Source organism: Gavia stellata, chromosome 18 (genome assembly GCF_030936135.1).
Source record: "Gavia stellata isolate bGavSte3 chromosome 18, bGavSte3.hap2, whole genome shotgun sequence".
NCBI lineage: Eukaryota > Metazoa > Chordata > Aves > Gaviiformes > Gaviidae > Gavia > Gavia stellata.
The window spans coordinates 19,323,270-19,342,486 of NC_082611.1; the positions used below are offsets into that span (position 1 = coordinate 19,323,270).

The 19,217-nt window shown below is 45.8% G+C and overlaps 1 protein-coding gene across 1 annotated transcript; it reads left to right on the forward strand.

Annotated features, from left to right (window-relative positions):
- Nucleotides 1-210: 210 nt before the first annotated feature.
- TELO2 (telomere maintenance 2) lies at nucleotides 211-18,849 on the forward strand. Its single transcript, XM_059826622.1, has 20 exons — nucleotides 211-497; nucleotides 1,246-1,523; nucleotides 2,087-2,155; nucleotides 2,841-2,988; nucleotides 3,370-3,472; nucleotides 4,259-4,327; nucleotides 5,280-5,421; nucleotides 6,707-6,843; nucleotides 7,622-7,710; nucleotides 8,753-8,863; nucleotides 9,485-9,570; nucleotides 9,869-9,960; nucleotides 10,994-11,110; nucleotides 12,043-12,114; nucleotides 12,657-12,827; nucleotides 13,462-13,553; nucleotides 14,385-14,484; nucleotides 14,892-14,956; nucleotides 15,550-15,665; nucleotides 18,733-18,849. Exons 1-20 carry the CDS (start codon nucleotides 211-213, stop codon nucleotides 18,834-18,836), a joined length of 2,448 nt encoding a protein of 815 aa, XP_059682605.1. The 3' UTR covers nucleotides 18,837-18,849.
- Nucleotides 18,850-19,217: the final 368 nt, after the last annotated feature.

The following is a 19,217-nucleotide window of genomic DNA, read 5'->3' on the forward strand; positions in this document are numbered from 1 at the left end:
TTACGGTAAAACCAGCGCTGCCCCCGCCCTCCCGGGGGGCGGCGGAGCCGCCGAGGGGCTCCCCCCTCTTCCCACCCCGCAAAGGGCACCTGTCTCTTTAAGACCGGCGCGGGCGGTGCTTTCCTCTGGCGTCACGGGGGCAGGCGCCGCTGATTGGCTGCCGCTGAGGGCGGGCGGAAGCGGGCTCGCTGCCTCGCTCCCCTCAGCGCCATGGCGGCGGCGGCGCTGGAGCGCGCGCTGTGGGAGGCCGCGGCGGCGCTGGAGCGGGACGGGGAGGGGGCCGCGGCGGCGGTGGGTGCGGTGCGGGCCGCTCTGGTGGCGGCGGGGGGCCCGGCCGCCCTCGGGGAGCGGGAGCGGGCGCTCTTCGGCGCCTTCCTGTGGAGCCTGGCCCGGGCGTCCCGCGCGGCGCGGCCCGAGGGCGTGTGGCAGAGCTGCTTCCTGGAGGGCCCGCCCGGCCTCGCCCTCTGCGTCCTGCTGGAAACCCTCGCCTCCCCGGGGTCAGTCCCGCTTGGGCCGCGGCGGGCGGGCAGGCGGCTCCCGCGGGCCCGGCCGGGGCTCCGGGCCTGCTCCCCGGTGGGAGGTGGGCAGAGGGGGTGTGACCCGGCGCGGTGGCCTGGAGAGCTGATGGAGGCTCGTCCTCCTGGGAGCGCAAAAGGAGGGATGTCAGAGGCTGTACCTGTGCCATAGCGGGGGCATAAAGGTGCGGGTGGATGGAGATGAGAGTGAGTGTGGGGAGGCCTTGCTCTGCCCTCGGCCCTCTCAATCCCTTCGGCCCTCTCAATCCCTTCGGCCCTCTCAATCCCTTCGGCCCTCTCAATCCCTTCGGCCCTCTCAATCCCTTCGGCCCTCTCAATCCCTTCGGCCCTCTCAATCCCTTCGGCCCTCTCAATCCCTTCGGCCCTCTCAATCCCTTCGGCCCTCTCAATCCCTTCGGCCCTCTCAATCCCTTCGGCCCTCTCAATCCCTTCGGTTCAAAACCCCCGTACGGTACTGCTGTTTCCCGCAGAGGTTACAAAACGGCCTTCAGTTGTGCTTATTAAATATCCTGAAGTGTTATGAACTGAGGAAACTGTAGAGATACAAAGAGATTAAAATCGCTTTGATTTTAATTTGGTTTTGGTGAAAATTCTGTGTGATTGAGCAGCAGTGTTGTAGTGGTGAGACCACAACGGAAAAACAATAGTGTGCACGTCTTTTTTTGTCAGCTAAAAGGGGCAGGGGCTTATTGCAGTTACTTTTTTCCAGTCCTAGCTTTCATCCGAGGGAGGTCGTTGAGGTACTGGAACAGTTCCTGCAGGAGGGGCGGATTTCAGCTCTGATGTGGGAGGTCTGTCAGCAGCAAGCACAGGCTGGCTCACCTGAGCTGCAAGAGGCCCTGCTCAACAAGGTTGTATGTTTGCCTGATCACGTGAGCAATAAACTCCAGGGGAAAAACCCACCAGTGTTCTTCCCACAGAACTACTTTCCTCTCCTGGGTGGTGCAATTATCCAGGTGCTGCAGAAGATCTCCGATTCTCTGAGAGGTAAGGTTGCAGGAGGAGTCTGCTATAGAGACGGCTTTTCCGAAGAAGTGTTATTTGCATGGCCCCCCTTGGCTGGTGCTTGAAATACAGATAATGGGTATTGCAGAGCCTCATGTTCATCCTGCAGGCTGATGTTTGTTGTGCTTAAAAGCATAAGATACCAGGAACGAGGAAGATGGCCGAGGCTTTTTAAAATCCCACTGAAAGCTGCAGTCCTACAAGCTGTTAAATAGCCTCATCTGTTGCCAAAGCTTAATTGTGGTCACTTGGTCTGTGCTGAAGTAATTGTGTGGAAGATTTAAATGGTGCTGACTGAACCAGTGGCTTTGCTACCATTGTGTTGAAGTGGGACTGAGCTACTTTCGTCTGACTCTCACTGTGTATAAATAATACTGGGTGCTGTTTTGTGCCTGAAGGCACAAAAGGAGGGAGGAAGAGATGATGCTTAAAGAGGAAAAGTTAATCTATGTTTTCAGGCTTCAGTACTTGTGGAAGTGTATGCCCCTCTTTCTGAAGGTTGTTTGGAGGATGCTCTTGTTAAGCTTGTGTCTCTTTTATCCCAGGTGGCTTGGATTGCTCAATCTCTTTTGTTTCTCATGTCCTGGGGAAGGTATGCATTCATGGGAGACAAAGTGAGTGTTTTACAATACTATTTTGGGGAAGGGGAAAGTCTGGTTTACTGTGTTAGTACGGAAGGATGACTATGAGGACGATCAACAGAGGGAGCGAGAGACTGACCAATTAATACTTTGGGGGTTTTGTGAGTTGGACTGTGCAGGCTGCTCTCTGCTTTCTGAGGCTACTCAACTACATATCTGATAGATGTCAAGGCTTTTTTGTCAGCTCATGTGGATGTGACCTGTTCTCCTCTCAAAAATCGATGAAGTTATTAGCCTTCTCATCCTGCCATCTGGGACATAACTATTAAATGCTCTTCTAGTGTTTTTCATCCAGTGGTCTGAAAGTGCCTTCTAGATACCAGCATAAATCACTGCCCATGAGAGGGCAATAACCCTCTCATGTGAGTAGCCTTCAGTCTGGCTTTACTTAGGACTTTGAAGCCACTGAATGCAGAAGTAGTTAACAGGGCTGGGGAAGAGCAGGAAAGAGTTTCTAGCTCTTTGCTGTGATGAGGAATACTTGCAAGTTCCTTAGGCTGCTTAGGTTACTTCTTACCCCAGGAACAATTTAGGACTGCAAACGGTACATTGTATTTCTTCATCTTGTAAGAATCTTGAAATTTGTAGGCTGACCTTCAGTACCATTGCACCAGTTCTGGCCATCTGGTGTATTTACCTGTTTTCTCTTCCACTTCAGAGGAAATTCTGAGCGTTTTGGTACCCCGCCTAACTGATCTCACCAAGTCAGACTGCATATGGCAAAGAATATGCTGGCGATTGGTTGAATGTGTGCCAGACCGCTGGATGGAAGCAGTGGTCCTTGGTTTTGTGCAGAGAGCACCTGGGTAAGAACTCTGCTTTCCTCCCTGATCCAGAGCAAAGGCTGGAATTTTTTCACAAATACTTGAAGAATCAGTTTCTGAAAGATGCTGGCATGTGTGTTTGTGTAGGCAGTTTCTTCCAGTGCCATTTCCTGAGAGTCTGTAGGGGTAAAATAGCTGATTGTTCTTCTCAGAACCTGCACCATTCCTTAAAGATCTGTGTCATGACATGCAGTGAAAAAACAAGTGAAAGCATCCTTTGCAATTACTGACTCACTCTTAAAGTTTAGAGGTGTTTTAGAGACTTTGTTGCAAATAGCTGTTCACAGAATTTCCTATGATTAGTAGCAGCATGACAGTAATTACATGGATTCCTAATGTTTTGCTATGGACCTGTCTTGCTAGGGCAGATGTCTTGTCTAGGTTGCTGGGGAACCTGGTTGTGAAAAACAGGAAAGCTCAGTTTGTGGTGACACAGAAGGTGCTGCTCTTGCAGTATGGCCACACGGTAAGGACTCTGTGTTGAACTCTTGCGCTGTAGTAACGCGTGTTTTTTCCCAAGTGCCAATGTGGTTTTTAGCTGAGCTCCAGGTCTTCTTGAGTAAGATTTAACTCTTCATTCTGAAATCAACTCTCAGTCTCTCCACATGTACCTGAGCTGTGCAGCTGTTCAGGTACATCCCCTCCGCTGAACGTAATGAAGAGGGAGTAGTAAATGGTTGCTTTGAAATCATGGGATTCATGTGCTCTCCCAGGGTTGATGGCGATGAGGAGAATTACTGTATTCTTTACCTGGAACCAAATGGTTATTTGCGCGTAATTTCAGTATTCTGGGGAGCTGGAGACATCTAGTTAATTTAGAATCTGAAAGAAGAGACTGAAGAAGCCTTGACCCACCCTCCGGGATAAGAATTAGATTGAAGAGATGAGACAAGGACTGGGATTTGTTTTGGGCTTTTTTTTCCTGTGCACCTAAGTTTGTTACAAGGGGATAGGAAGCGTTCTGTGGCTTGTGATGTTGTTGTAAGGGGTGTTCTCTAGACTTTGTGTTCCATGTTTGCCTGGGAGTGCGCTGATCCAGTTTTGATGGTAAAAACACTGTACTGTATTCCTGTCCTGGTTTTCCAGCAACTGCGTGTGTGTGTTTGGTTGGCTTTTTAAATTTGCTCACTTTTCTGTCTCTGAATGTTGTCCTTCAGAATGGAAAGTTTAACATAGTGACAATACACACTTGTTATTGCTGGATGACAACTTTATGTCCACTTAAAACAAGACTTGGTGGTTTTTGTTGCAGACTGCTGTGCTACAGAACCTCCTTGGCTACCTGTCCCTGGATAGCCTTCGGCGTGCCTTATTGATCAAAGTAAGGTTAAGTAACACTGTTGGTGAGGTATCTGATGTAAAAAATTCTACTGTGTGAGTGTGCATGTGTGTGTGTCTGTGGGGTGCACAATTTTGGTACTTCTCTAAGACACTTTTGTTACTGTTCATAAGAGTGAGGGAAGCCCTACCATATCACAAGTAAATTGTGAGCTACAAATCAAAGACTTTCTGCACTGCTGGAATTAATTTACCAATTCAATATGAAAAACTGTCTTCCAAGTAGCAAAACTAATGAGGCTTGGATTCCAACAGATGTCCCATGTCCTCCATCATTCTCGGCTTCCTCTGTCATCCCCTATTTACGTGGCTGGGCAGATGGCAGCAAGTGATGAAGTTGATTGAGAGCTGTCTGTGTGCCAAATGGTTGATGCTTCAGAATCATTCTCATCTACCTTTTCCTCAGTGGGGATGCAGATATTTTCCCTCTCCACGTCAGCAGTGTGATGGAACTTCTAGGAAATTTGTATCTCTGAAATCTCTACTGTTTTGTCAATTTTCTTTTTTTTCTTTTTTTTGCACTGGTTACATGTCCTATTATTCTAATTATCTGGAAGTACCGGCAGCTATATAAGATTGGATTAAAAACATATAAAACCATATAATATCATATTGGTTTTTGACAATAATATGTATTGCTCTGCATGTAATATTTATCACTTTTAAATAAAAAACCCCATTATATTTAACAATATATTAAACGAAGGTGGTGTGGAGTTCTCAGCTGGTCAAACACAGTACGTTTTGGGCCCTGAAATACAAAGTTAGCTCCGTTTGTAGGGAGTGTGAAGTTCACTGAGAAGCGTGAAGACCAAAGGGCCATCAGAATATACAGTGTGCTGTATGAAAGCACACTTCAAAAATGTGGTTCAAAACCAAGGTTACTTATGTGTAGAAAAGATCCATTTCAAGCCAACTTGAGTTCTCCGATTCAGGTGCTGCAAGAACTGTTGGAGACCTGGGGCAGCAGCAGTGCTGTGAAACACTCTCCACCTGAGCAGCAGCAGTATATTAGCAAGGCCATCCTTATCTGCCTCTCCCACCTGAAGGAGCCTGAAATCGAGAGCTGCAGACAAGGTGAGGCGGTGGGAGAAGCAGGGGATAGATTTGTTTAACATAAGGTCTGACTGTGACTAGAAAAACATCTTGTTTTGAGCTAGGGATAAAAAAAATTGTGCCTCTTCATCTTGGCAAATGGGGTAGCCTCCTGGAATCCTTTTTTTCTTTGGCACTGGTATGATATAATTCCAAGTGTATATATTTCAATTATGAAATGGGAGAAGCATATCTTTGAACTAAGGTTCTTACCTGAACAGTGGTTTAGGAACCCTTAAGTTTTGTCGCAGGAAAATCGGGATTGATTCTGGGACTGGTTAGAGGAACGGTGTGATTTGCAATTTATAGGCTTACTGTTAGAGCATGAGTACGGCTTCAAATGGGTCAGGGGAAGGTACATCAAGGATAAAAAGCTGTTTGGTTGGACTCTGACTATCCATGTGCATTCCTCCGTGTCATTCTGCTCCCCTCAGTGTGAGGTGAGTAGGGAGAGTGAGTTACTGGCAAGGACTTCCTATTCTGTATTCATACAGTGCGTAGCACATTGGGGTCCTGGTCTAAAATTTCCATTTCTGTCGCGATAAAAAAAAATTTCAGTCCAATGTCTAGAGTTACTTCTGTGTGTGTGGCTTTTGGGGGTGAGAAGGTTGACTTACAAGACCTGTTCATCTGTTTCATTCCAGAATTAATTCTTCTTTAGGTGAGTAAGTGACCTGTTATTTACTAATAATACTGTAGTTTTATAATCTGTTTTTTATCTGACAGCTGTTGCAAAGATAAGCTTTTCTGAGTTGAAGGAGGTCAGTCTGACAGCAGTAAGCCTGCCTGGTAAAGCTGGCAACCACCATTCTCTGCACTGAGAAATACTGGTGTTATCTGCCTGTTTCAACTTACGTAGGTGGTGAGGGAAATTTCTCCCTCCATGATTGTTGTGCCGGTCAGAATTTGTAGCTTCCTCAAAACATGGCATTTCACTTTAGTTTGTTTTTAGAGTGCTTCAAAGCCACTTCAGATTGACTTGACTTACCATCCTTTTTTGTTTCAGTGAAAAGCAAAATACTCCAAATTTAGAATATATTGTAATGTTTTGTTGATTTTGTACCCCATGAAAAAGCATGGGTTTATTATATTGGTGCTGAAGGCCAATACTGCTATTGCAGAAAGAGAAGTCACAGTTGCATGGGCCCTTTCTATCTTTCTACCCATTATTGGGCGGCGAGTGGCTAAAGATGCCCTCTCAGGGAACTGGCATAAAGGTGGATGTTTGTTTCTGTCATTGTTTCATGCCCTGTTTGGTTTTTTTCAGAGCTTCTTACAAGCATGATGGAGGGTGTGAAATGCCACTTGGACAGCAATCGGCCACAAATACGGCGTCTGGGAATGATTGTGGCAGAGAGCATTAGTTCGAAAATAAACACTGATGGGCCTGTCCTGAAGTTTCAGGTGACGGTTATAATGAAATTTATGTCTGGTGTGCAGGGCTTAGAGGAAATAAAAGCTTTAAACCAGATGATCCAGGGCATTATAGCAAGTTCTAACACTTATCTGGAAATAAGGAGAGGCAGCAACACTTTCAAAAAGAGAGGATATCTGTTTACAAAACCCCAGTTGTATAGAAAATAGCCAGGTGGCTGAGAGTGACCTTAAGAGTATAATCTGATGACAAAGTCCAGGGTAAACGCGATAATGAAGGACTGCTAGACGATTATTGCATTGGATGAGGGAGTCGGAATCTGACCCATGGAAGTTGAGAGGGAACTTCAAACCTAAACCAGTGGTGAACATTCAGTCCCTGACACGCTGGGAAGACCTGCTCTGAGTTGAGATTTTCAAGATTGACGTGAGGGTATATGCCTCGCTATTTCCAGTAGAGTTTTTCAGAATTATGTGCTTTAATCACATTAATTCATTAAAAACCTGCATCATCCTTCATGTCACACTGCCATTTATTAAATGTTTTAAAGATTGTAAACAACGTTCAGGCAAGGTCTGATCAGGTACTACTGTTAAATATGGGGACAAAGATTACATATGGCACAGATCGCTACACAGCATAAATACATTACTGGTGGCAGCACAGTGATTGAAACAAATGGGATTTGTGTGGGTTCAGCGGTTCACGATTCAATCGTCATTTGCATACAGCAGAAGGGTCAAATGTTGAATGCGGCGTGTATTTGTAATCAAATAGAGTGCAGTAACAATTATTCTGAATGTCTAGTATGAAGAAGATGATGAAGCAAGAGAATTGAAGTCCCTTTTGGTGCAGACTCCACCTCTCTGTGTTGTCCCCAGCCTTCCAGATGATGAGTAAGATATTGCTACTGTTCATCTCCATGTCATCTTTTTGCCCTTCTCAATACCTTTTTTTGAGTTACACACTAGAACTGTATACAGTATTCAGGATGTCTTACATATTCTTAAGCATTATAATGCACCTTATTCTTACAATGCAGTGTAGTTATGTTAAATTCGTAATTCAAATGTTAGTATGTATTAAAATTGCTTGTTTGATAGCTGCACATGGTGAAACCGTGCTGCAGTTTCTAGGGGTCTTACGTGTGCCTGCGTAGAATCAAATGGGCCTTTCTGTTTGCATCTGGGAAATCTGGCATTTGGGCCATATGCCCCCAGCCCACTCATCTGTGACAAAAATCTAGCATATGTGTCAGGCTAAAGACTGGTTCTTTGGTGCTCCATAGCTCTTCCACAGCACCTGCTGAGGCTCTTTGAAGCACTTAGTTTTAGCAGCAGATGAATGAAGCACTTCATGTTATTAGCAAATGAAGCTGTCAAGCACTCCAGTGAAATACAGAAGATTTATTGCTCCCATTTTAGGGGCATAATCAGCATAGACAACTGTTTGAAACAGCATTTGAGAAGCAGAGAGATGAAAGGACAATGCCAGCGTCCACAAAAATAGGTACAGAAACAGAAAAAAAATTCTCCATCATTGTATTTGTCCCACTAGCAGTGACTACAGATGTTTCTTCCCTGTTCGTTCAGTTTCATTTATAGCTTCAAATACCGTGCAGGCCAGTGTGATCCACTTACCACAGATGAGTCTTTCCTTAGCAGTCCTAGGTACAAGTTAGTGCAAGGGGAACACAGCAAATTAGCTAGCTTAAATTTTGTTACCCATTGCTCTTCTGTTAAGAGATTCTGCTTCTTTTCTCCCCTTACCACATTTTCCTTCCCAGGACTTTGTGTCGGCCAAGCTAGGTGCGAGACTGCAGCAGAAGTAATTATCTGCCATTCTGTTTAGGCAGCAAGGGTTGATGGTGCGTGTAGTTTATTGCTTGTGAATAAGGACTGTTACTTTATTGGTTTTGATAATCCTTATTCCTCAAAGCAGGAATGAGAAAGCAGATGCTGCACTGCCATCGGAGTTGGAAAGTAACAAGAAATCACATACAGCAGCCACTGTGATGCCAGATGAGGAGTCGGATGCTGAGCTTGACAGGTATGGGGCAAGAAACTGGTAGGAAATAGAAAATAAATGGCAGGTTCTTAAGAGCAGACATGGGGAGATAGGAGCTATCGGTAGCTGCGTTTCTTGGCAAATCTTGTGCTTTCTGACCTTGTTCAGCTGAGTGGTATGCAGCAGAGTAGGACTTTGTGCAGGAAATTGCATGCAAGTTAGTTAATATTTTGAGCAAAGCCCATGTCATGTACAACCATTGTGTTTATTCCATTTGACTTCGATATGTTTCCTGGAATTACGGATATATCTACCCATTTTAATAGCAGACCTGTCTTATTCTGTCACTTTACCAATATATAAATAATTAAATCTCAAGAATCAGCTTCTAGTCTCCGAGTCACCTGACTCCTTCCTGCAGTTGACCAGGAAATCCAGTTCCAGATCTGGTCACAGAACTGCTCTTTCACTGAGCTTCAGCGTAATTCATAGAACTTCCGAAGGAACACTTTCAGGCTAGGCTTCAGCAGTGCTGCTGCATGACGCAAGAGCGACGGTGTTACAACAATGTGTGTGCTGGTTGTTTCCCTTTTGGTGGATAGCTGGGGAAAGGAAGAACATCTATACCCCGTAGACTAACTCCTGCCTTTATTCCTTTTACAGTGATGATGACCTTATCCCTTATGACATGTCAGAGGATAAGGAACTGAAGACTAAGGCTCCTGTGTATATCCGAGACTGTATTGAAGGTAGGAGATTTTGGGCTGAGTCTTTATCTGTTTCTTACTGGGTTTGGGAGAGTGATCTCTGTGTAGGTTTATTTTTTTCTGAGCTAATTTGAAGAAGCTGTAGCATTTCAGTAATCTGGGCTCAAGTGTTGAACTGTAATTTCTGAGTAATTTCAACTTAGTTCCTAATGCCCGTCATGCGCTGGGTCAGTGATATCTGCCTGTAACAAGACAAACTATTGGCAGAAGAAGTTGGTGGTATATATCCAAGCACAACCATTCTGTTAATAGCTTTTTTTGGTCTTTTGATTACCTTCAGTCCTGACAGGGTCTGAAGATGTGGACAAATGGGAAGCTACAATCAAGGCTCTTGAGAGCTTGGTTCGAAAGAATCCAGCAGCAACAAGAGAGGTGAAGTAGTATGAGCTAAGTTACCAGTGGGCTGTAATACAGGATTATCCCTTTGCTTTTGTGAGGAGACTAAACATGCCAACAGAGCAGCAGGCCAGGCTAATGTATACTTGGATTTAAAGTGTTCAACCTGAGAGGGGAAGTAGAAGGAAATGGTTGCTTTGGAGGTGAGGCTACAGAGCACAAAGGAACAAAGAAGCAGGCAAAGGTGCTGACAACAATATGGCGTTTAGCAGCTCCAGCGCTGAAAATGAAATGCATTGCAAGTAGAGCTTGCCCATAATGTGAGGAAGCTCCATGCTGGGCATAAAAAACATTAGAAATGCAGTTTACAGGGCAGCCGTGAATTCTGCAGACCAATTGATTTTAATTAGATTTAATTGATTTTTGAATTGAAATGGAATTTAATTGTTGTTCCCCAACAAAAAGGGAGGTAAAATCAAATGGACTTTCCCTATTTGCTTGTACAAGCATAATGTATTCCGGAGGGAGTAGGTGGATTGTACTGGTCAAGATGAAAAGCTCAGGTGATAGGAACTTGGGACAAGGTCACTGTTGTGATGAGTGCTCACCACCTTATTAGTGAACACTTGAAGGCAGCAGAGATACAGGCCTCTGCGAGCTGAGAAAGGGAAGGGGGGTAGTCTGGTAAACAATACGCAATCTGCTCCTGCTTGTCAGACATGTTACTGAGCTGGATGGGCTTTGGGTGTGGTACTGAACCCTTTAACCCATTAGTTAGGAGGACTTGTCACTGTATCTCATGATGCTACCACTTGTGCAAAAAGCCAAAGTGAATGTGTACAGGGAAATCAGCATAGGGGTTTGTTCAGTGTTTTGAGCAATCTGTCTTGATGGCATTTAGCGTAATGTGTTTTCTTTCCCTCCTAAGTAATGGAGATGTTACCTATATTCCGTACCCTCATTGTGTTTGCTTAAACATTAGAAAGGCCAAGTGGATGCTGCTGTGTAAATCCTGTGAGAAAGAAAACACCTGCAGGGATTTGATTCCTTTTTTTCATATTTTGAGCAGGTTAGCATGGAGCTGGCAAAAATCCTATTGCATCTGGAGGAGAAGACCTGCATTGAAGGCTTTGTGGAGCTCCGTCAGAGAGCTCAAGTCGCTGTTTTAACCACAGATCCAATACCTGTGAGTCCCTCTTACTGCTTTCCTTTTTCCAGTTGAGGCACAGGCAAAAATTTAAGCAGCTGAAGTCTCTTGCTAGCTTGATAGAAGCAGCTATCAGGGTGTGGTAGAATAGGTAGTTCATGTCTGACAGTGTTTGTGCAGAGATGGGCTATGTACTGAAGAATCTGCAATGGATGACTGAAACAACAGGAAAGAGGAAACTGTCAGAGCTGTAACGGACTGGAGGAACTGTGTGGAGACTGTTAGCATGACAAGGCAAATTAGATAAAGACTTGTTGCAGTGAAGGGAGATTGTTTCACACAGGGGGAAGCTGAGGCACAAAGGGCTTCTCTAGAAGGCTTGACTGGTGATTGTAATCATAGAATGGTTTGGGTTGGAAGAGACCTTTAAAGATTACCTACTTCCAACCCTCCCTGCCGTGGGCAGGGACATCTTTCACTAGATGAAGTTGCTCAAAGTGCCTTCCAACTTGACCTTGAACACTTTCTGTGATGGGGCATCCACAACTTCTCTGGGCAACCTGTTCCAGTGTCTTATACCACCCTCACAGTAAAGAATTTCTTCCTTATGTCCAATCTAGATCTAGCTTATGTCAGTTCAAAATCTTTACCCCTTGTCCTATAAGTACAGACCCTGGTAAGAAGTCTCTCTCCATCTTTCTTATAAGCCCCCTTTAAGTATTGAAAGGCTGCAAGAAGGTCTTCCAAGTGCCAAACCTGCTGTGGCCATTGTTTGTGTACTCTGCATAGGAGGGAGAGAAGAAGTGGAAGTGTCTGAATTTCCCTGATTTGCACAGCGTGTCTCTTCCCTTCTCTTGGAAGCTTGTTGTTAACTAACAGGAAGCAGGACTTCTCCTGAAATGGAGTGCTTTTAGAAGGGGTGGTTTCCAGCCTGGGTTTGTGTTCATTGCTCCTTGATTTTTTCTGTACAGGTAGCAAAGTACTTGACCTCCCAGTTCTACTCTCTGAACTACAGTCTTCGTCAGCGCATGGACATTCTCGATGTAAGTGCTTTTCACTTCCCACTTTCCTTGTGTCTTTGTTGCACCAGTGCTGTTTCCCTGAGATGTAATGGGGTTACCTTTTATTCCTCGTAGGAGGAGGCAGAGGCATAGGAATCTCTTACGTTAGTATTTGTGCCTGGCATTCTTCTCTTGTTCGTAACCCTGCTACACTCCAACTATACAGCGATCCTTCCCCACAGAATGCAAAACATATGATGCTCATTTGCTTAGGAGAAGCCACTGTTCACTAACATGTCATCAGTCTGTTATATCTTCACTTTCTGAAAGACAGCAATCTGCCTGTGACTCTTACATCATTTCACTTACTGTGTCTGAAGAAGGAGCCACTGTTCTGTTTCAGGGCTAAGTGACCAAGTGCTTAGTCAGCACCTGAGAGCCAATTGCTTGTTTGGGGGTCAGTTACCTTGCTGTTCTTCATTCTAAACCTGTTGTGCCTTCCTGCCTTGCTGTTCCTACCAGTTTGGGTGCCGGTAACTGTTGTTGTTGTTCCCTAGTACAGGGATTACCCCTTTTTCGTCTAGGTACTGGTTTTGGCAGCTCAGGAACTGTCCTGTCCCAAATCCCATGGGAAGACCAAGCATTCTGCTGCCCAGAAACCTTGTATCCAGCTCCTTCCTGGAAGTGACAGCTCTAAGGACTGGAGAAGAATTGTTGATGAGAGGATCAAAAGCAAGACTCGGAGATTTGCTACGGTGAGGCCGGGCAGAAACAAACTAATGTCAAATCCAGCAAAAATAGGGATGCTAGGTGTTGCTGTAGTTCTATCTGGAAAGAGCAAAATACCTATGAAATCAGGCCCAATCCAAAGGAACGACTGTGTAACTTCAAACATAAATTTATCTTAGTATCTGGCTGAATCTTTCGGTGCAGACTACCAAATCCTGTAGTCCTCTCCCAGCAGAGAGAGGAAAATAAAGCTTAAACTCCTTGCCTTGCATTGAGGGATAGTTCTTGCTGTTCTACACTTGTTCTGAGCTTGTCTGGCCGCTGCAGGGAGCTGTGACTGCACCTCCCGCATCCCAGAGCCTCCTCCATCAGACTAGCTGCCTCTGGACTGGACTGTCTCAGCCTTCCTTTGCATGTTCTTGTTTCTTTTATCTAACCCAGCAGTACTGAGCAATGTTGTACTGAAATATTTAGATATGTGAGAGGATCTGAAGTGGGAAGTGAGCCATCTGGTCTGGAAACCAGTAGCCATAGGTGTATAAGCAAGCAGTGGCTGACAGTGGGATGGCTGCAAGGAACCTGTAGCCTTGACAGTGTCCAGTGAAGTGAAAGAGTTGGATGCTGCATCTTGTGTCTAGACTTCATTTTTCTCTTGGACAGGGCCAGTCTCAAGTGGAAGTGGCTTCTGGCCCAAATGAGTTCAATTCTGTTGCTGGGCACTTCTTTTTTCCATTGATTCAGCACTTTGACAGGTGAGTGTGGACACCTTGGGATGTGGGCATGACAGCTGTCAGAGTGAACCTCTCTGCTTGTTCTGCTTGCCTCAGAGCAGCAGGCTAAAGCCCAGAATCTGTGCAGGAGTCCAGTGACACCACACTGATGCCTGGCTCATGCATAAAGCTTAGAAAGGAGGGGTTTATGGTCTCTTGGGCTTATCTTATGAAGTCTTGTTGGGCAGGAGTATTTAAGACCCTGCAGAAGTGGAGATACATTATGAAGAATAACCTGTCAGCGGGTACACAGGCAGATGATTTTGGCAGCACCAAACCTGTTGTCTTGGCTGACCCTCCACCTTGGGAGGGTCACACAAAACCGCAGAACTCTGACCGCAGTCTTTAACCAAGGTTAGCTCTGTCTCAGGTTTGGGCCTGTCACCTGGACTGGTCCTTGTGACCGTGTAACAGGACACGGTTTATTGTCAATCGCTTAAGCCTTATCTAAGGAAGGCTGAGTAAGTGATGCCATGAGAATCAAGATTCTTGTTAATACCAGTCTTAATGGTTTGTGTCTAGTGTGGCAGTGGTGCTAGCTTTTGCATGCAGTCCTTGCTAAGTAAAGCCTGTTGGTAGAGTAAGTGATACCTGCTGTAAGAGTAGAGCTGAGTAGAGGATATTACTGGTCTGGGAGCAAAGATGAGAGCAAACAGCTGTGGCCTGTGTTAAACTGGGCATGACTGTATAATGATGACTGTTGTCGTAGGGATTCAGGCTTGTGGGGGACAGTTCGCCCTGCATAACCACCCTTCCAGAGATGCACTGATCGTGCTTCTCACTGCTACAGGACTGTGTGTCTTGCACTTGCAGGCCTCTGACAACATTTGATCTCCTGGGGGAAGATCACTTTGTCCTTGGAAGACTGGTCCACACTTTAGCAATCCTGATGTACTTGGCTGTCAACACTGTGGTAAGAAAGGCTGCATGAGCTTGCAGATAGCAGGAGGGACTTCCAGCCTGGGAACTCGGGTGCCTTCTGAAATAGCAGTGTGCTCTGGGGCCTGCTACACTTAGACTGGCAGCAAGTTTGAGTTGAATGTGCTGAGAAGTTGCGAAAAGGGCTGAGAAAAAAAGGTCAGAAAGGAGACGTGGGATTCAGACACCCCTGCACTACCTTTTGCTTCTTCTGGTAGAAAAAATATCAACTTCTGTGGGAGGTTGGGCACGTCATTTCGCTTTACTGCATAAGTTTCCTTATCTGTAAAATGAAGTTAATTGTAACCTTGATGTTCGGAAGAGTGTATCTCAAGGTCTGGTTCTGTAGGGTGGTGTGAATGTGAAGGTATTCAGTGTTTCTGTCATAATCCTGTTTTGCAGGCAGTTACCGCAATGGGAAAGGCACTGCTGGAGTTTGTTTGGGCTCTGCGTTTCCACACTGACTCGTAAGTTGTAGTTGTTTGCTTTCATTTTTAAAGATCAGCTGTGAGCCAGTCTCCAGCCGTGGTTTGTCTTTGTCCAAGACTAGCACCTGACTGAGAATGTCAATGACTTAATGCATTAACTCTATGCTCTCCTCCAGCCTTGTGTTCTTGTGGCTGAGTATTGCAAGAATATGTAATGAAGGGGTTGCTTTAATGTCAGACCAACATATGAACTTGGCTGGTGTCCTCTAGTGTAGAGGTACAGTCGTTACCTGTAGAAAGCATGACAAATTTCTTGATCAACTATCCAAGTGATAGTTTCATCTATGTTTACTCAGGGAGCCCAGAAAACTTTAGATTCAATTCCAGCATTCAGCCCTGGAAAGAAATTAAGACATGTAGCCAAAATGCTGTAAACACCCAACTTCTGGTTTGATCTCAGACTTGTTCAGGACTGTGAATTATGCTGGTGCATGGTTACACTCCTGATCAGTAGGAATATGGTAAAAGTCATCATAATCACAAACATTTGAAACTGGAGAACCCCTGAGGTGAGGAAATCAAGGTAGAGCACGAAGCCACAGGCTCTAACCAGTTCAGTCTTTCTCCAACAGGTATGTGCGCCAGGGTCTTTTGTCCTGTATCTCCTCCGTGCTCCTCAGTGTCCCTACAGAGCGTCTTCTGGAAGACATGACAGAAGAGCTTTTGGAGACTCAGTCCTGGCTGGGAGGTAAGATGTGGTGGTGTATGCCAGTGTTTTTCTGGTTAGTGGTGCAGTCTTTGTGCAGCATCTCTTTAATTGTGATGGTAGCAGTAATGTCCTAGTGTTGTGCACCAGAGATTTGCATGATAAGCATATTTAGTGCTTGCTTGTAAGTTTAGGGCAAATGCCAGATGACACTGTGTGCTTCTGTCTAAGCATGCAACCACCCATCTCGTGAAGCTGCAGAAAGCACTGTCATATTGCATGTTGCATCCAGGCAGCGACCTTGACCAGCGGTAACATACAAGGCCTGTATGGCCCATTTACACCGTGTGCACAGAAGATGGGTTTCATTAAGTGTTAAAAAATAGGAGGAAGAAGAGCATGGCCCCATCTCCTAACTTCCTATTGCTGATGGAAAAAACAACTGATGAAAGACAGCAAATGACTTTGTAAGGTGCGTTGGGTGCAGCATGCATCAACACAAGCGATTTTTGTGGGTTCTGGTAGGCTGGAACTGCACAAATTGGTGGTCAGGTATCGCGATGTGCTGGAAGTACAAGAGGAAGTGCCTTGTATCTCTGAAGCCTCCACTGTATTCTGAGTGGACCTCGTGTGACTCCCTGGGTTGGTTTCCTTCACCATTCTCACTCTGGGTGAGTTGGCTTCCCCTGGGGAGCAGGCAGGAAGCGACACTGACACAGTCGGCCTCTGATCCTTGCAGGTTGTGGAGCTCTGTGCCCTTTAAAAGGAAGAGAGCGCCTTGTGGGGCCAAAAACTTTACTTTTCCCATGACATGGTGTGCTCTGAGGAATCTGCTTGTCTCTGCAGTTAACACTGCTATTACCAAGTAAAGCCTTTCCAGGAATGTTATAAATGCATTTTCAGCGTGAGGGTCTGTGTAATCGGGTTTCAATGAGTTATATTTGGAAGGAGGAGGACGACAGAGCTAGTAGCATCTTTTTATGCCTGTAGGTAGTGTAATAGCCATCTCTTTACGTGTAGTGCTTTTGCGTGAAAATTGCATGGTAGATCCTGGTGGGAATGAGAGCAGGATAAGATCACAGTTGTGTGTGTATAGTAGAGAAGGGGAAATTGTTGTAGGTGCCATTCAGAAACTTTAAAGAATGCAACTCAGCTCCACATCTGGTCAGATACGATTTAAGTGCAATTTAAAACTTGCGCATCCTTTTAGAGCTGCTTCCCGAAACATGACAGCTTCTTGGGCTATGCCTTTGCTCTTTGTTGTAAGATTGTTGGTAAAACAGCTATCACAGGGAGGCAGCTGGGCTCCTCCTTGCTGCTCCAGCAGGTGAAGTCAGTCACTAGGGACCTACTTTTGTGACTGAATCATGGTTTTGAGCTAGCGGACTTGCTGTTGCTTCACGACTCTTCCAGACAAGATTTGCAAGAGGTGTCAGGTATTAGATCTCCCGCTGTAGCAGGGAAAAATGACAAGCTGTCCAGCACGCAAGCCTTCTACTACCATGCCTAATGGCTAGGAGAAGTCACCACTCTGGGTTTCAGCTTAAAGCATCTGCATTTCTCCTGCTCTGGCTAAAGCACCACGAGGAACAGTGGGCTAGAAAATGTTATCCATTAAGTATTTAGTAGAAATCTAGAAATCTGCTCCGGTTTGTTATTAATAGCACAGCCTATGCAGATTGCTGTAGTTTATCGTGTGAATATGACTGACTGTTCCTGCCCTCCAGCCTTTGGGCTGTAACTAGAACTGTTCCCCATTAGAAAGCGGTCGCAGGCTGGTGTAAGAAACTACTTCAGTCACTGTCACGGTAATCTCTACTTGGTGGACGCTTTGGGGCGTTTCAGCTGGGGAGAGAGGCTGGGATCCACCTTGTACTTGTCTGTCACTGCCCTTAATGCCATGCTGGACCTACTGTTGAGTAGCCTCATCTTTCCCAGGGGAGGGAGGGAATACCTAAACGTTTCTAGGAAACAGTTCCTTTGATTCCTCAGCAGCTGCCTTTGAGGGAATTCCCCACCCCTTGCAAGTGCTGTAGAGCTATGTCATAGGTAAGTTTGGTTTATGTAAGGCCCTGAATGATACTCTGGTGCCCTGTGCCTCCCTTTCAGTGGCAGCAATTCAAGGTCCATGCTCATGGCAATTAGAAACAGCGCCAACATCACTCTCCTAGCTTTTGAGCTTGGACTAATCGGTCTTGTAGCCTCCCCCTTTTAGCCTTCTGTGCAGGGAGTGTGGAAACACCACAGTGAAGCTCTCCCTGAGGTTATAAATAGCCCTACTCCATCTGAATGAGTCATGTGTTTGGGCTGACAGTACTGGGCTGTGAGCACATTGCTTGTGCGTACAGGATATCCTTACACAGACTCTCTGCTCTTCCAGGCTCCCCCTGCTCAGACATCCTGCGTGCATCCTGGTTTTTACTTTGCAGGCCCGTTAAGGGCCCCTGAAATAACAGCTGCTGGAAGCAGCTTCATGCCCTCCCTTACAGGCTGCATAAAGTGTGAAAGAACTACTAGTTTATCAGAAGACTAGTCTCTCAGAATGGAGAATGTGTTGAAACTTGGGGCTTGCCTCTTTCTTTCCCCCACTTGAAGGGCAGCGTGACCACAGATTTCAGGAGGGAGCACTGGGCATTTGTTTAGATTGCAAGAATTGGCATAATGGAGACCTTAAGCTCTTGAGTAAGTGGATTTCTAATTGTAAACTGCATTCACGCTGGTAGATCAGCTGTAGAAAGGTTACGTGTAGCTCAAGGGCACAAGTATAAATTCTGGCAGGGAGGTTATCCCATGGAATGCAAGGTCAGACAGTTTCTATAGTGTTTCAACCCAGCTATTTGCTTCTGCTACAAGAATGAACTGAGCATTCTATATAACACGTGACAGTCAGGGCTGAGCTAAACTCATACTGCTTAAGATGATCGAGTTTGCGCATCTTTGCCTTCTGGTCTAACGTAATTCCTGCAAGCGCTGATGTCCAGCCCAGACTTAGTTGCATTTGCAGTTGCGTTTAGTGCCCTTCTGTGATGGTTGGTAAAACAGTAGAGGAGGGTTAGGTGAAGGGCGGTTTCTTCCATTTTCCAACTGACAGCGGCTGCTTCTTTTACAGATGTGATGGAGAAAGATCCGGATGGGGACTGCAGGAGGCTGGCCTTGCAGAACTTGCTACTAATGGAGAACCTGAAAAAGAAACTCAAAACTGTCCCTTCCTAGCTGAAGGGTAAAAGAAATGACCTTTACCTCATCCTCTTGCCAGCTGGATGCATGTAGGCACTGCTGGGGCCTCTTCAGCAGTCACCTGGCTGGAGAAGAGGAAGAAGGGGGGAAGGGTGCCGAGCTGTAAGCCAGCGAACCTGACTTGACATCTGGACTTTGTAGTGGAGGCCAATTTAGTGAGCTCTTGCTATCCGGTACGGAGTGTACAGATGCAGGAAGGTAGGCGAGCACTGCCATCCTCCCCACTCCTCCCCAGCCCCCACCCCCAGCTATTTATAACCTTGGCAGCTTTGAGTGCTCTGCTAAAAATACAGGGAAGATCTCATAGCAGACTTCTTGTCAGAAAAACAGGAGGGCTGGAGAGGGCTGCTCACCTCC

Excerpts from the sequence above, each read along its gene's own strand:
- TELO2 (XM_059826622.1), top strand. The coding sequence starts at position 211 with ATGGCGGCGGCGGCGCTGGAGCGCGCGCTGTGGGAGGCCGCGGCGGCG. Across the intron at positions 9,571-9,868 it reads TATCCGAGACTGTATTGAAG|TCCTGACAGGGTCTGAAGAT; the intron begins GTAGGAGATTTT and ends GATTACCTTCAG. Across the intron at positions 12,115-12,656 it reads AGCGCATGGACATTCTCGAT|GTACTGGTTTTGGCAGCTCA; the intron begins GTAAGTGCTTTT and ends TTTTTCGTCTAG.